Below are 17,500 nucleotides of genomic sequence, written 5' to 3'. Positions count from 1 at the left end.
TTAACTGTTTGCGATTGTGCATATGTGGTGTATATATATGTTATTGAAATATGCTAACATTGGCAATGAAACTTTAACAGTGTCAGTTTTCCTCTTCATGGAAATTACACTCGACAATCGCGCTATACTTCTGTGTTTATAACAACAACAACAACAACATTACAAACTCATATTGCACGAAATCAAAGCTCATAAAACAACATACACATACAAACTGATCCAACTGAAATACGTGGTATTAAATAGCTGTAATGATCATACATAATATTACAATTACCTAATTTTGTCCTCGTTTTATTGCCTCGATACCAACGCATAACATGCCGTTGCATAGTGGATATCGTGTTCGCCTATCGACCGGGAGGCAAGGTTTGATCCCCACTTTAGATCTCCCCCAAACATACCACGTACTGGTTCTAGTCCCAGGAAACGGACTCGAAGGCGTTTCAAATATGCTTAGCCTTTCTATGCAATCGAGCTAAGTAAAAAGGTTAAAACTACCACATAACATATTTCAACTCGCTAATGCCCACTGGGATTAAACAAGCTTTGGCGCGAAATTTGCGCATTGAGCATGTGTTACGGGTTTTCTGCCTTTACATTAGCAAAACAGAAAATATGCAGATGAAGTTACAACTTTAGTCTGTAGACACGTTTGTACAACAGACTAAGGAATATATGTTTTTCTTCAATCAGATTTTTTGCATTTGATATAATAAATCACAATTTAAAGTACTTTTAAATTTCCATGTTTTATATGGAATCCCAGAAAAAATGAATTGGAAGATGAATCAATTAATTAATAGATTAATTAGTCAACCAATAATTTATTTAGATAACCATTCAATCAATCTATACAGTTAATATGTTTGCAGCTTAAACAGAATCATGAACATGATTATGCGTATATAGCTATATGTGCTTTGCTTTTCTGTATTTTATTATTAGTAAAATGTTTTGAACTCAGTAATTGCATCATTAACAACTTTTCTTTTACTCGGATAAACGTATGCAATCGGATGCAGTATACGACAACTCCAATTTCATATGTTAGGTATTTATTTCTGATTACTTGAAAAGTGCAATAGCAAACAAACAAGGAATACACAGGTGATTGTTAATAAATGCTTTGTTTCATGCAAAAGTCAACATGTTAAGTGCGTATAGTTTTTTACATACACTACATAAAAATGGCCCAGTATAAACACATCGTAAATATTAACCAATATGCATGACACTTTTGACACTTTTTAAATTCAACTATATAAAGTATATATAAAGAAACATTAAATACCGGTATCTTAAATATAAATGACATATAAAGTAGTGACATTATTTGAGTGCGAATTAACACCACCTTTTTTCCGAAACATTGTAGACCAATTATAAATATAGTCAAATAAACAGGTGCAATTAGAAAAGGTTTATCGCTTATATTTGCTAAGATTGCTCATAAAAAAGTGTGAGTGAAACACCGTCTAATACATAAAAACACAAACAAATAAATAGTGACATTGTTTAAGTCACAAAGTAAAGCAATTGATTTTGACCATTTTTTAATATCGAGGGGTCGTTCAATTCGAACTCTGGATAGATTGTGGAAGTTTTACAAAAAGCAGGACGCAAAAACATTATACATGCCATCAATATAAACGTGTTATTTAAGAAAGAGTAGCAACCTTTAAAAACATATATGTTAGTAAGCGAATCTGCTACATACATTATGTAGGCGTTCTTTGAATACCGAAGCGTTTTAAACATAAAGTGAATGCTTGTGTGAGATATCTAGATATATAAGTTTCATAACAAAAATAGTTTTAGCAATTGATAAATTGTCAAAGTCAAGAAAAATACAATAAAACAACAATACATATAAAAAAAACAAGATTCAAATACAAAATAAACAAAAATAAACAAAAAAGCTAAGTATTAATATTACACATATAATATGTCACACGTATTGTAGATACCTACATATGCTAGAATAAAACCTGTTTAGATATATGTGTTTAGTTAGACGATCATTAATACTTTAAAAAAAACACTAAAAACTAACAAACAAGTAATAGAATGTAGAGTTCTAAAACATGTTATGATTTCTTGAGTGTTACTTTATCATATACAATAAGAAGTTCATATTTTAGACTGTGAAATATAACTAAACAAGTATTTTTCCATTACTATTCATGAAAACAATTTAATTTTATACATGTGTTACATTTTTTGCAAAACAAATCCTCATTTAGAATAGCATTATTGTGCGCGTGGTGTCTGCACTTGGTCAACGCTTATATGAATTGTTTGCACTTCTACTGTTATAAGTCATTCATCTGAATCATGGAATTCGACCAAGCGGTTACAGGTCGTTCAATCATGGTATTCGTTTCAGCTGTGTCCGACCTGTGCATCATGGGGTTCGAAAGGGCAGATACTGGTCGTTCAGGTACTGGGTCGTAAACATTGAAACGCCTGATAGGATTACCCTCCTGCTGTTCCGGCAATTCAAATACGAATCCATCGTCATCAACATGCATGGGTACAGATTTTGTTGTAAAAATACCAGGGTCTACACGCAGCGGAAACATCTTGTGGGAAGCAGAAGAATCATACAGACCGACATCAATCCTGTTCGAAAAAATCATCCCATGTTACTCTTATACAATTAGTTACGTAATCCATAATTAACATAGTTAATTGCAGTACTTGGCTCGACAAAGTTCAGTGTTTGTATCACACTCGCATAATTAGTATGTTCACGTTATTAAGCTGAAATATATCATTTCTTAAAGACTTCAGCATAACGATTAGACAAAGACAAAAGAAGCAATAATATTGTTTCAGTGAATAGGTTTTATATCAATATAGCTCATTATATACATAAAGTTCGTATTATTATTATTATGATTATAATCGCAAAATGATTTATTTCATGCTAGAATCAAATAATTGTACCGAGTTTAAATGAATTCATATATTATCTAAAATTCATGTTTGGTGTGCAGGAAATAAATTGAAATAAAAAAAATGTCTTGATATTTAAATGATATTATTTGTACTAATTTAAGACATTCACTATTTAAATAAGCAAAACGTTAATTTTAAAGGAAACAAAACTATTTGCAAAATATGTTATACCTATGAAAGCTCTTAGAAGTTTGTGTACAAAATGAATGGACATTGACTTGGTAAATTGTTATGTTCTATGCAACTTTTTCATCGAGAATGTTATCAATATACAAACGTACAATCATTAAAATTTGTGATGGCAAACAATTAAAAATAAAGTGTCGTGTCAGTCCTCGGTGTATGACATAGTATTTATATAATATGCAACTTCTAAACATGTAATTTATTGATCAATCGATCTTTTATCGATTTAACTCAATTGATTCTCATACTGTATAGTTAAGCTGGTAATATTATAATAACAGTCATGAAAATGTGTTCACATATATTTTAATTTTTTTAACACAATTAGTTATGTGACAAACACAATCTTGAATGCAATCAAATAATGTAAACGTTACTTTATCATATTTCCGGCATAAACTATGTTCATGGTTATCACTTTAAAACGGTTTTTGATCTTATTTAATATGAAAAAATCGAGTTTGTTTAGAAAAAATATGGTTCATCTATAGAATGTGTTCTTAGCGATATGATTAATTATGAAGCCGCCGACCTTTGTAAACGGATGAACTGTGCGAAGATGCTTATTTTATTCAGTACCAAAACTGATAAGAGTTTATTATTAAACTTTAAACACATCATACAATATATGTCTTAATTATAAAACGAACGACGGTATTAGAGTATGTAATGTACACTATACTATTAAATATACAGCTGTAAATTAATTTACAGCAGATAATTAATTTACAAATAAAAATATTTAAAAAACAATGGAAGTAAAACGAACGATAGGATTAGAGTATGTAATGTACACTATAATATTAAATTCACAGCTGTAAATTTATTTACAGAAGATAATTAATTTTAAAATAATATTTACACAAAAATTGAAGAGACCTTTTTCATTCTGAAGTAAAACACTAGTCTTTAAAACACAAATTTCAACATTAACCATATTTCGTATTCTGAATCTAAAATGCACAAAAATATATGTAATTGTAATACCTTGATTGGACGGTAGTGTTCTTCTTTTGTTTCTTCACAACCATGACACACACAAGTATTACTCCAACGAGAAGCAATACTCCAGCCGGTATACCAATTGCGATGCCTAACACGCTTCGTTTCTCGTTTTTACTGCTTCCATGGCACACTTGCGAAAAAAAATCTTACAGTTACTACAATGAACAAGATATCATTATATATATATAGATATAGATAGTTATAGTTATAGTTATATTGCTTATTACAATGTAGTCACTCTTTCACTTACACATATTAAATTCATTCTTACCGTTTGTCCACTCAAATGTAGAGGACGCAGGCTTGCATTCCGTACACGAATCATCTCCAGGCGTCTCTTTCAAAACACATCTTCCTTCGATATAACAGTACCCAGGTTTCAAAACCATGACCGTGTTTCCAGCGGAATCTTCAAAAAAGTCTTGACATGTGCCATCCAAAACAACAACTTTAGAAGGGCTGCAAAAGTTCACTGCATCATTACTAACTGAAATATAATACATGGTTGCACTGATTGTTTGTGTCGACCTCTTTCGTCGTAGTTTGGCATCCTGAACAGGTGCGCACACTTCGTTAAGGTCGTTGTATACGCATGCAAGGCTTAACGACTGTGACAGTGTGAAGACATTCTTTTCATTTGTCTGAAAATACATAATTATTGGTCAGTCATATACTGAAGCAAGGAAACAAATCTAAACTATTTATCAACTCAACCGGTCATATTTGATGTCCTATATGTTTATAGCATACCTCATATATAATCACGTTACAAAAGGCGGTCTCGACAAAGCCGTCACCAACTATTGGAATGCAGTCGCAGATATCCCCTCTACCGGTATCACAGGTCCCATTGTTTCCGAGTTCTTGCAACGTAGGTGGTTTTGAGAGCTCAATAAAGCAGAGGTCCGTCCCATAACCGTCAAAGCAATGGCATGTACCTGAAGAATTTTTGGTATCAATAAAATAATTATTTAATTTCGATAAAATAGACACTATTATAAACAAGTCCTATATTAATGTTCTATTTAATTTGATTGAAATCATTTTTATACCTTCAATGCATTTTCCATTACTGCTACAATTAGACGGACAAGAATTATCCTTCACCAGTTTGACTATGTCTGGAAACACTTCAAATATAGTTTCATTTTTCTGAATTTCCATCTGAAGTGCCTGTGTCTGTGCATCGCAATGAGCAGTTACCCACTGTGAATTCCCTGTCATCTGAAACAATTTATTAAACGATATTTTAAGACAATTAACAAAGTAACAAACAAGGTATTACAAGTGCTTAAGTTATACAAACAAAATGCCCGATGCAGTGTAATTTTAAAGATGTTAAACAAAAACTGTTTTTCGTTTTTTGTGTCCTATATTATTGAAAACATAAACAGTTATTTGCAACAATACTTAATACAAATAAAAGGTAAAAAAAATATAAATTCCGTACCACCATGTCAAATGCACAGTCTTCTAGGGTTTTATTAAGGTCCGTATCAATCTGATCCTTGGCAGCCTGCACACTCGCACAGCTTAGGAATGCTTCGTCACAATACACACGTGCCTCTTCGGCGCTCATATTCGCAGGAGCTGATGTAGACTCTCGCTGTTAAATTGTCGTTTTGAAAATTAAATACATTGGAATTTACTTAATAAAACATTGTTTGGAAGGTCCATTATGAAACTTGAATAAACATCCCGAAAAAAAGTTTATATCAAAGCAAGTTAAATCTGAAGTAGAAATCATAGTACCTTGTTGCGTATATGAAGAACCTTATTTTTCCAGGAGTTTGTCATTTTATTGAGTCGTTGCTTCACATGATCTTCGACTCTGTGTTTCTTAACATTGCTTACCGCACCTCTCTTATCTCTTGATACTAGTAGGGTACCAGTAATCAAGTCTCCACGTCTAACAACAGTTTTGTTACAAGAATCGTCCTCGTGCTTAGAGCAGACGGACTGAAAGATGTTGGCTGGTATACCTGGACAAATGCAAAACGTTTGATCCCGATTCCATGGCAATGTATTCTCGTAAACAACCGGATTGAGCAAGCTCTCTTTCCATTTGTGTGTAAGGCTTGAAACAGAAAGTATCACATCACACGTAAAAAGACGCGGGATATATAAATCACTTCACCTGAAGGCAATAATACATATATACTACACCGAATCGCGCATATGTTCACCTAAATGGTGACACAAGTATAAAATAGGACCAAAACAAATCCGCAAATTATATATATTTTATATTTTGCTGCGCATTTTAATGGAGTGATAAAGAAACATACTCCCATGAGAAAGAGAATTCATCCGGGTACACAGCCCAATACCAGACTCTGTCAGTGTTATCAGAACTTGGTGTCCACAAAGTTCCACTGTCTCGCATGATAAAATCATCGTCTGGATTGCCATTATAATTTCCACACAATCCTTCAACCTGATTGAAGTCTTGTGGTGACGGATAGATGTCAACATTCATCACGTAGTTACCCCATGTCATCAAGTATATGTTCACAGACATTCCGGTGGGCAGGATAATCTAGTATTGCAGCATCATGATAAATTATACAGATATATTTATGCGTGATAACACTCATGAGTACACCTAACTAAATATACTAGTAACGCATAGAACGCATTGTGCAAACATTTTTGTAGATTTAAACAATAAAAACGTACTTACGCTTGTTAAACATACTTTTTTTTAAGAAAGTATGCTGAATAGAATTTCTATTTTTGATATGTATAGAATGTTTAAAACTACTCTTGAATATGAACACTACTTAGATTTATTGCCCAACAGTATATGTCTATACTTTGTGAAATTAAAGGCTTCTGTGCATATATTGAGAATTTAGACCGGAAGATACGCACGCAACAATATCCCCGACTGAGAATGTTTTTGCCTTGTTGTAATCAACGGGACATAGAGGATGAATTCAATTGTATTTGTGTTTGTTCACGTTACCGTTTTCTACGGCAAAAATTCATTAAACGTTTTAATTACATTAATCCACATGTTGTTAAGTTCCATAGTTCCATAGTTTATCAGCATTAACATGTAAATTTTAAATATTAAACGTTTGTAAATATGTAAAGGAAGCATTAACTGTACGAAATACTATTTTAAATATCACTTCTTGAAATAATGGTTTTATGTCATTCCCTTGAAAGAAGTGTGTGTATCACTTTGCAGTCACTGATAGTATTTGAATTATTATATATACCAAAGACAATTAAACGTAATTGTTTGTCCTTACTGCCTTTTAAATTATTATGTTTCTCCTTTTCAAAATCAAAATGTGTTCTGTTCTTATTTTGTATAGAAATTTCATTGAATCTAGTTCTGAAATTTCATTTTACCTACTAACATATATACATAATAATATTGTTTTTGTTACCTACTATAGTATACTGACACGTGACATTATTTTATTTATATTTATATGCATTAAAGACGATGAACTTATGTATAGGTCCTAATAAACCGTCTGTTTTGTTCTGCTCTAACAATGGTGTTCTTGCCACGTGAATTATACAAGTAAAAAGTAGGTTTATATTATTTACAGACCCAAACGTTTACTAGAAAAATCAGTATGAAAGTCCAAGATTAAGTGAAATGATTTCATTACAATATCAGCTCTTACACGAACCTTATATTCCGAAGAACTTTCCCGGTACACTTTCAATGCTTCATCCTTATTGGATAGATACTTCGTTAGGTGTCCGCTGCAGTGGTTTATGGTGAATATATCACCTCCAGCTCTTACATTTACGGCGCAAGCACATGTTGGTATTGGACCCCAATTCGAACAAGGCTGTGTTATCATGTCGACCTTCAATGATGATTAAAACAATACTTTAATATCGTAAGTGGAACAATACAGGCATAAATAGCATGATTCGACAGTTTGTTTGTCCGTATGTACCAGACGAATGTTGTTGTTTTTTAAATAAATTCAACTCGTTAAGAACAATGAATTCGAAAAAAGGTATATGTTTGAAAAATAATCTCTTTATATATCCATAAACGCCGCTCAATCATTGCCACATTTAACCATGCTAAAAACAGTTGTTTCCGAGCATTAATTGAATGCAAACATAAAATGAAATTTTAAACTAAAACGATCTTACTTCGATAGGATATTTCTTGTGACGGACGAGGATGAATTCGCCGGAATTTTGGTTTTCGTACCAGCTAAAAAAAACATTAGCAGGTCAATGCTAAAATATAATTGACTTTGAAAATACATAAACCAAGACTACTAAAGTAATACAAATATACTATCAGTTTGTTTGGTTGCAATACGAGATAATCACTAGACTGTATAACAATAAATTGGGTTATGAACGTTTGTTGGATTGAAGACGACCTCATTTTCCCTAACAGTTATTTTTGCTTCATCAAACGTTTCTGGACCGCTTTGTTAGCATATTATTAAGCCTTGAAGAAACCAGTTTTCTTACATAAACTTTCAAACGAGTCACTTTAAAAGAAACTTAATATAACTTTATCAGATACATAAGACCACACATATACATACCGTCCATCAAAAGTCCCCATATGCGGATCGACGTGAGAATAACAAGGGCTATGTTGAATCAAATGGTCATCAGTTACGTGTACCTAACAACAATTAACACACAATACGTACGATACTTAACAATAACTTACCAACAAAATTTATGTTTACGAATGTTATTTTTGCATTGGTTTTAATTTCATATTAACAAATGAACACTTTCGTAATAATTTCAAAAATGCTTGACCGGTACTTCCCGTCGACTGTAAAATGTGAAACAAAAGTTAAAAAAAAACTTGTGAAAGGAATTACTTCTATTTTGGTGGTAAACCCTTGCCAAAGGTTCTTTAGATTGTCATCCGAGAATGTTTGGAGCTTCAATTCAAAATCGCTTTTTAAGTTATAATTGTTGTTGTTTTTTGCGAGTAGTGTTATTGTTGTTTCATGTTTCGTTATTGTAAAAGTCTCCATGTCAGTTTCAATTGACCCGTCTATACGGCCTCCGCAAGTATCCCTGTGCAACACTGCAATGGTCGAATCCATGCAATCGTAAGTGTCCGACGAGTCATGTAGAAGGTACTGAAGTCGACAGTCTCCAGACTTTGTTCCACAACCAAACGGAACATACATAGTTACAGTAAATGACGCACTTTGTCCTCGCGGAAATGTAAGAGATGTCGATGAAATCTGTAATGATACAATATAATGGGGTTTTATTTATTGTTTATATAATAGTAGAACATAACACTTGCGAACTACTTTCATATCCGACAAAATATCCAGTTTAACATACATAACTTTGCAGTAGAGTAGATGTATGTGCGCCTATATAACAGATAGTTCATACTTGACAAGTGAAGTTACAGGTCTGATTAGTTACGTACGATTCTATGACAGCTTCACGTTTGTTCAACCACTCCTTGAAAACTTGGGATATATTTCAGTTTTATAAATCAGATAAATACTACGAAAATAACGAGACTACCTGCAATCCATCTAACCAAATATACTTACTGTCATTGGTACAAATTCGTTACTTTCCACAGCCTTAAGTTTAAATGTACCGCTTTCGTTGTAGGCAGTTACTCGACAACGCAACTAGAAGTAGTGATAACTTGTTTATTATCACGAATACAAGTATTGCATAACAATATTGAATACGAATATGAAGTAGAATAATTTGATGTTCAAGCACGTCCAATTATATCTAATTTAAATATGCCTTAATATTTAATGATAACATTTGAAACTCGATTCAAATATCCCTCTTATATAACAGTGTTTTCCAAGAGAATAGTAATAGTAATCAACAATTAAAATGATTATATGCTGTGTAAATTAACATGTATATTTACCTTTGAGTCGAACTGAAAGACCGTAGCGTTTATATTGTAGAGTTCGACGTCCTTTAATACTGACGCTTCTGATGCTTTGGGCGAGTCTACTATATCGGTAGAATAAATCTCTTCGCCATGAAGGTACCTTTTTTATTTGTGGTAAATATATTTGATTTAATCATGTAAACCATGAATATTTACTGATCTTGTTTATAACATTGGTTCAAACACGGTAAAAAACTACAAATGTTACATTTAACATAATATATAAAAAAATAAGTTGAGTAAGTATTTTTAGTAATATAAAAATTACCAACTATGCCTGCGTACCATTTGACCTGGTAAAAGAAGCCATGATCTATACTGAAGTCACATCGGAAAATCGCAAAGTGTTCGCCATGTTCAATAAACTGAGCAACCAAAATGTCAACTCTGTTGAGATATAAAATCCCTGGTTCTGAAAACAAAATACATTTTAATATTCCAGTTGAAATATTAACATACATTTGGCTTTTATTAAATGTAATTTAACAAGCTTAAAGCAAAACAAAACTTACTTTTTAGTATACACTCAGCATCGTTCATCACATACTTGTCGCCACAAACGCAAACACGTGGTTTAGCAATATCACAAATAGCGCCTGTGACCAGTCCACATTCAGTATCGTTGACACAGAAACTTCCGAGTCCTGTTGATATCCATTTAACAGTAAGAGTTTAATATAACTGCAAGCATTTCTAAATTTCACAAAGTAAACATTAAAATACATTAACAGGAGATATGAATAAATTCATGGCGTTCCTTTACAATTTACTTTCTTGAAATAAGATTGTAGAATGCTATTTATTTCGACTAACTCAGAATTGTAGCATTTAATGTGTTGTATGTACATTTTGTTACAATGAAAATTTAATTTTATAATACAAAATATACAGTTCATAAGAGAATAATTTTAGTTGCATGAGACTTTATTGAGTACGTAAATGAAACCCATAACGGTTTTTAAATCACAATCTATTACACAATTCAGCCATACCTTTGCTTTTGCATAAACCATTTGTTCTGTCAAGCTCCGATGTTACCGAACATGTGCATGCTTTGTTGAGGCATTTCGCATGTGCTATACCACCACAACTAAGGTCGTCAGTGCAGCCTAATGAATATGTTAATTGAGATTTAAAGGAGGTCAATCTTAGTCAAAAGGGATACTGTCTGTTACACTGTGTATACTCAATATATAAAACTTTAAGTAGCACTTAGCTAGTAATTAATTTCAAATGGATTACTCCTGCGGTAAAATAATTACACAAGTAGCTGATCGGAACCTGAACGATCAGATTGAATACGTACGTTTCTGTACACACGCGCCATTAGAAGCCGTATGCGTGCTTGCGCAAGAACACTTCTCCGTAACAGCATCACAAAACACTTCACCGGAAATGTCCTGGCAATTCTTTGAGCCCGGTTTGCAAGCATCCCCCGGCTCTGTAAATCATTTTATACTTTCACCATCGTGTATAATGAAATTAAAAATACTTAACGCTCAACATGCATTTACGACCAGGATTTTGTTCATGCATTTCTTACAATTTATTGACACATTTAATAAAACAAATTATACAATTCAAGAATCATTTGGAAATAATTAAATAATTATATCCGAGGAAAAATCACACGTTACTACCTTTAGGTACGCAGGCGTTTCCATCCAACTTTCTGGTGTCGTCACATACACACATGTTCCTTTCGGAGTCACATTTTGCATTTTTCACAAAGGTACAGGCTTCGTCAACATAACACGTGTCTCCAATTCCTATAATAGTGTATATAATACGATAATAATTATGTAAATAATAAATATAATTGTTTTTTATTATGTTTTAAATAAGCGCGGTAAGCCAACCCATAAAAATACACTTACAATTACTTGTTAACGGTAGACTAGACAATTCTTATATACCTCTGCTCTTGCATTCCCCCGTTGTTGTATTGAGTACCGCTGCGATTGAACACGTACATATCCCATTCCTGCATTCACCGTTGGAAAAACGTTTGCAAGGTGAATGATCGAAAAATGTGCATGCTGAAAGCGTTAATTAAATAAAAACTTATAACAACTAGCGGTTCGTGTCATACAAACACACACACACATACACTTTTACTTTTAGCTCTACAAAGGCAATGCATAATTTGTACACATGTATGTAGCGTGGAGTTCTTAAGGATCAGAATAAACGAATTCGCGTGCAGATATTTGGAATACGTTTAGAAGTTATACTGATACAATTGTATTATATCTCTGTAATTTGACCACTTGAGGCTGTGGTCTGCGTCCTCTGAAAGGTTTCATTTTTCTTTAAATGTTTCCGTGGTAATAAGTGCATAATATACATATTTATTTTATGCTTTCCGATGGTTTTTTGAGAAATATCAGTGAATTAAAAAATATATTTCCCTGTTCCAAAAAGTGAAAAAATAACAGTGAAAATTATCGATAATTGTCATTGTTTGACCGGAATTATATTTAGATATCTTTGTCTTCCCAATTGTAACGCCCAATGTTACCAAGTATGATTACTCTGCATGGAATGTTTATAAACACATACTGGTAAGCTTCCCTTGAACATACATTTAATAATATTTCGGGGTGCCCAAAGGGGAATGATATTATCAGGAATGGCGAAAATTCAAAAAATTATCATTTGTAAGCATAAAATATAGAGAAACGTTGTTTTGGTTTTGGTTGAATATCGGTTATAATTCTTTCGTGATCATAGCAAAGATATTTCCACGAGATGCGCAATCATTTTATATGATCACTCGTGAATTAAAATCAATATTTCACCAAATCCAACAAATATCCTTTTAATATAACATGTGCTTACATATCGTTTGACATTTTCCTCCGACCACTTTCCGTGTGTCATAGCAACTGCATTGGTTTGTCTTTAGGCTGCAAATAGCGTCACCCTCAATGTTGCCACAGTCGTCCCCACCAGGTATACACGAGTCCCCTGGAGCTAAATATCCATGTAATATGATATGTATTGTGAACGTTACACATTACACAAGACAAGTTATGGTGTATTCGGATGATTCAGTAAGTTACAGTGTTAACTTACTTCAGTGATCACACGAAACGAATTATATGATGAATCGACCTTATAAAAACACGGGTTAACATTGCTATCATGAATAACATTTATTAAACATCATTGATAAATCTATCAATATCATACCTTTAGGTGCGCATTGTCCACTACTGACTTTGAACTGCCTATCACATACGCATGTGTTGGTTCTCTGGTAATCGCATAATGCACCAGTGATATGCTTGCAATCGACTTCAGACGTGCAATTACTACCGATCACTGAAAAACATATCCTACATTCATAACTATTTTTTGAACAAGGTTATTTTTATAAACTTACAAAACATTACGGCTCCAATAATAAAAATTGCGCTTGTCGAACTATATATATTTTGTACACAAATTATACAATTTCCAGGAAATTTCCAACTTTATACCATCGCTTATCTTTATTAGCAATTGTCCCTAATTCATTTACAATACATTCAAATACCGAATATATACATATGATACCCACTCTTCAGTTCGCATTTTCCCTGCGTCGCATCCAGCTCTGCATAACTTGCACAGGAGCAAACATTGTCATTGCATTTCGCGAAAGATATCACGGAACACTTGTACATTTCTCCTGTGTCGGTACACCCTGAAACATTGTGTTTAATATATTTTGTTCAGTCACGACATTTTAACAAATTGGTTCACGATACTGCCATATTATATATTAACTAACATAATTATGTGTAACGTGTATAATAATATACAATAACTAGTATGCATTATTTTATAAACTAAATGAAGATGTCAATAATTTAGCATAGCAATGTCACCGTTTAAAAAATGAATTGTTGAGTTTATTGATCCTATTTCTTTCATTATGTTATGTAATTAGCATACTTTTTTGCGAGCAGGCACCGTATGTTTCTTCATAGGTGTCAGCGCATGTGCATTCCTTTGTCTTAGAATTGCAGTAGGCCACTCCTGGTACGCTTTCACAGTGACTTTCGCCGGGAATACAATAGTCGCCGGGAACTAATAATTGAATAAGGAATCTCTTCACATGCACATGTATAACTTGAATCACTTGAAGGCATGGATAAAAGGAATACCATTAACATATATAATATAATAATATAATGTATTTGCAGTTCTTTTGAACGTTCGGAACTTCTGTCCTTACCTCGGTAGCAAACATATTTAAATTTAAAATATAAACCACTGTACGATCGTCAGTTGTCGTTACGAATGTAGCGACAAAGGCGATGGCGTTAAAGATGTTTCCAAACGTTACATGTAGGTGGCAAATGTAAAATGTGTTCTTGCTATGTAAAATAAACGATGAATACACCGATATGTGTGACCATGTAGTTTTCTTTCAAGGTGAATTATGTGCAATAACTGGTATCACGGAGATTTGGTGCGTGATTTGCTGATGCAAAGAGTCAACGCAAACGAAACAAAAAGTGCAAAATCTTGCTAATTCTTAGGCGTAGTTTTGAAGGCAGACCAAAAACTTACACTATTAATTAAGGCCCAGTGCTTGGGAAACATCAAAATTGCCGCCACTAAAATTAATTCAAGGCATATATAAGCGTTTAACCAGGAAAGATTTGCGCATGTGGAGGCGCATACGGAAGACGAAAGTACAAACAGACCACATACACTTGGTTGTAAACATGACGAGGTTAAACGAACTCCAACTATTATTAACATTATGTATCAATATTAAGAGCATTATAAGACACTTGAAACGAAGTATCGTATCAATCAATTCATCGGCGTTTATATATGTATTTTGAATCAAACCGAAAAGTCTTTGCAATACCTGGAAATATGTCTCCTCGGCTAGATAGGTCAGATTATCGACCTGCTGTCCTGTTGTAAGGACACAGCTGATAATCTCATTTACAGACGACGATATATTGATTTAGAAATCTAGATAGTTATGGTAGCTTAATTGTTTGGTTACCTTTTACAAGGCTTCGGACAATATAGTCAGATAAAACGAGGCAATTTATGAAACGCGTCAAAGTATTTGAGGGAACAAAATAATCTGAGATAATAGATTAATTTTAGTTTAACATTTTTACGAGAAATAAAGCAATCGCTGTTGGACTACAACAACAAGCGATGGACGATTTGGGCTGACCAGCCGATCAGACTGTGGTCTAGTTGCAGGAAGACGTCGCGAAAAGAGGGTCAGATGGTTGTTTCGGGGTTTATCGAGGGAACACCGAAGAGGGCGCGCACATTTGGTCACGGAACGTATAAACTTAACATGCCAGTGTAATGCAACATGACTGAATGATGTTAAATTGCATTAAATGACTTAGTGTCACAACTCAAACTGACATTTAAAACGATTATTTAAAGTCTAGCAGAATATATCATCTTATGTCATAAGTGCATATGTGAAATGCAACAAAACAGTAAATATGCATGTTTTTATATATTTGTACAATGACTTTACACGTTTCAAGTTAAGGTAACGAAACAACCGATAGGTAGAATGATACTTGCAAATGACGAATCTTGTTGCATGAATTATATCGGGAATTATATGCATTAGTATAAGAGCTTGCAAAACGTCCTTCCTTGCCTTAGAGACCAACAGAAATAGGATTGAAATTTTAACCATCATATGGTCCTTATATTGTATAAAATTGTGTTAAGGTGTTTCAAACAAAGGTCCATAAATCAAAATTAATGATCATATCTATCAGTATTTTGATCGAAATTAATGTTCGTCCTAATATGAAATACTGCCATAAATCATATAAAATCAATTAAAGCATATATAAATGTACCTCTATGTAGTGTCAAATTACGTATCCATGAAAACGGGTCCAAGGCAGGATAGCAGACATATGTTTGGTCCAGAGGATCATGATCGTATTCAAAGTAGCAGTACTTGTTTATAACGCATATATTTGGAACCAGGGACTGAATGAATATAAGTGATAGATTAAAAAAATATGAAATGCTTTACAATACAACCTTTCAAACGATAGCATGGTACACTTGTATTTTAATTTACAATAAGAATAATATTAGAAAATAGTACACTAGCAATATTGGTTCTTGGGACACACACTTGTAATTTAAATGTTCAATAAACAATAACATACTTGAGTGTTTTTTCAAAGTGTGTTACCTTTCGCATTTCGTCTCGCAATATATATACCGGCTCACTGATCGAGGATGGACCAGATTGGTTTACACCATTTGCTTCAAATACAGTCACGGCACATCGAATCTACAACGTTATAATTAAATTGCAAGACAAAACTAAAACGATCTCCTTGCATTAATCATTATATCTTAAATAATTCATTTTGTGTTCAACCAAAACATGCATCCATACATATACAATTTTAAATTAATGAACATTTATCTCTCGAGGCCACAAATGTACCTCTTTGTCAAGGTTGCACTCTGACCCAGACGTTGGGAAAACATCTACAGGGGAAAGCACTGTAAAATTTGCGTTGATTGTATGATTCAGAATTATTGTCTCGTCGGAATACCTACGAATGAAGTAAAATGTACATATAAGATTGTTTATTACACGTTACATATACAATAATTATTCATGCCTGGTTATAGGGAATTTAAGAACATATTTACCACAATTGAGCCTTCAACTGCGCAAGCAGAAGGGAAACCTAATTTGACCAAGCGGTCTTTTTATGGCAAGGAAGACACACACGTACACAACAAACACACACAACTGATGGAAATAGTTTTCACCGCCTTAGAATGGTCATTCGAAGCATAAGGCGCCGAATTAGCAATAAAAGGTAATAAGGATCATGTTAATTGCCAATTTTCTATTAAATGCTATATAAAAAACATACCACATATATTATAAACTTATTGTGAACGATCAAATGAAATCGAACCGCGTATCAACTACATATTGTCTGTCAAGACCGTAAGGAAAATAATTATCATCATATAGTTAATCATTTTGATAATGGTTTGCAATTCAGGAAGAACAAAACTCATTAATACATGAACATTTGCTTATCGCTTTTCGTAAAAAATATAAAACTACATCGATACAAAAATAAACATTTCCCCTAACATACACACTCACCATTGAACTCGGTGTTTTTTTCCTGCAACCGGATCAAATAAACACATTAAATGCGTGTTATTATGTTCGATGGCAACGTTTGAGACTATAACAGCCGTTACGAAAGTAGAATTTGGCCATGTCTGGCCGTCCGTTTGTTCTAGGCAAGGCATTTGCAAAGAGCACATAGCAGCTCCAAGAACATGTTCTGTTTCGTAGTTAGGGTAGTCGTAGTATAAGTTATTATAGACAGCATAGGTAGGCAGCATAACGTCGTCTAACGCCGTTTCAGTGCCTTGTGGACAATGACATTGGTA

At 33.3% G+C, this 17,500-nt stretch overlaps 3 protein-coding genes across 5 annotated transcripts in view; 1 reads left to right on the top strand and 2 right to left on the bottom strand.

Moving 5' to 3' along the window:
• Positions 1-17,500, top strand: part of LOC127855158 (uncharacterized) — a 112,766-nt gene that overhangs the window by 31,867 nt on the left and 63,399 nt on the right. The window lies entirely within an intron of this gene.
• Positions 1-17,500, bottom strand: part of LOC127855160 (uncharacterized) — a 99,027-nt gene that overhangs the window by 50,532 nt on the left and 30,995 nt on the right. The window lies entirely within an intron of this gene.
• Positions 1,042-8,757, bottom strand: LOC127855159 (von Willebrand factor D and EGF domain-containing protein-like). The gene is made up of 11 exons (XM_052390564.1): positions 8,700-8,757; positions 8,290-8,353; positions 7,809-7,991; positions 6,444-6,694; positions 5,908-6,232; positions 5,606-5,761; positions 5,208-5,379; positions 4,906-5,093; positions 4,427-4,796; positions 4,138-4,285; positions 1,042-2,625 (listed from the first exon to the last, which is right to left on the bottom strand). The coding sequence occupies exons 1-11, from the start codon at positions 8,717-8,719 to the stop codon at positions 2,316-2,318; spliced, it is 2,187 nt and encodes a 728-aa protein (XP_052246524.1). The 5' UTR covers positions 8,720-8,757; the 3' UTR covers positions 1,042-2,315.

Source organism: Dreissena polymorpha, chromosome 13, assembly GCF_020536995.1.
Source record: "Dreissena polymorpha isolate Duluth1 chromosome 13, UMN_Dpol_1.0, whole genome shotgun sequence".
NCBI lineage: Eukaryota > Metazoa > Mollusca > Bivalvia > Myida > Dreissenidae > Dreissena > Dreissena polymorpha.
Note: the sequence above shows the minus strand (reverse complement) of the source record. Positions and strands in the feature narration are given on the sequence as shown.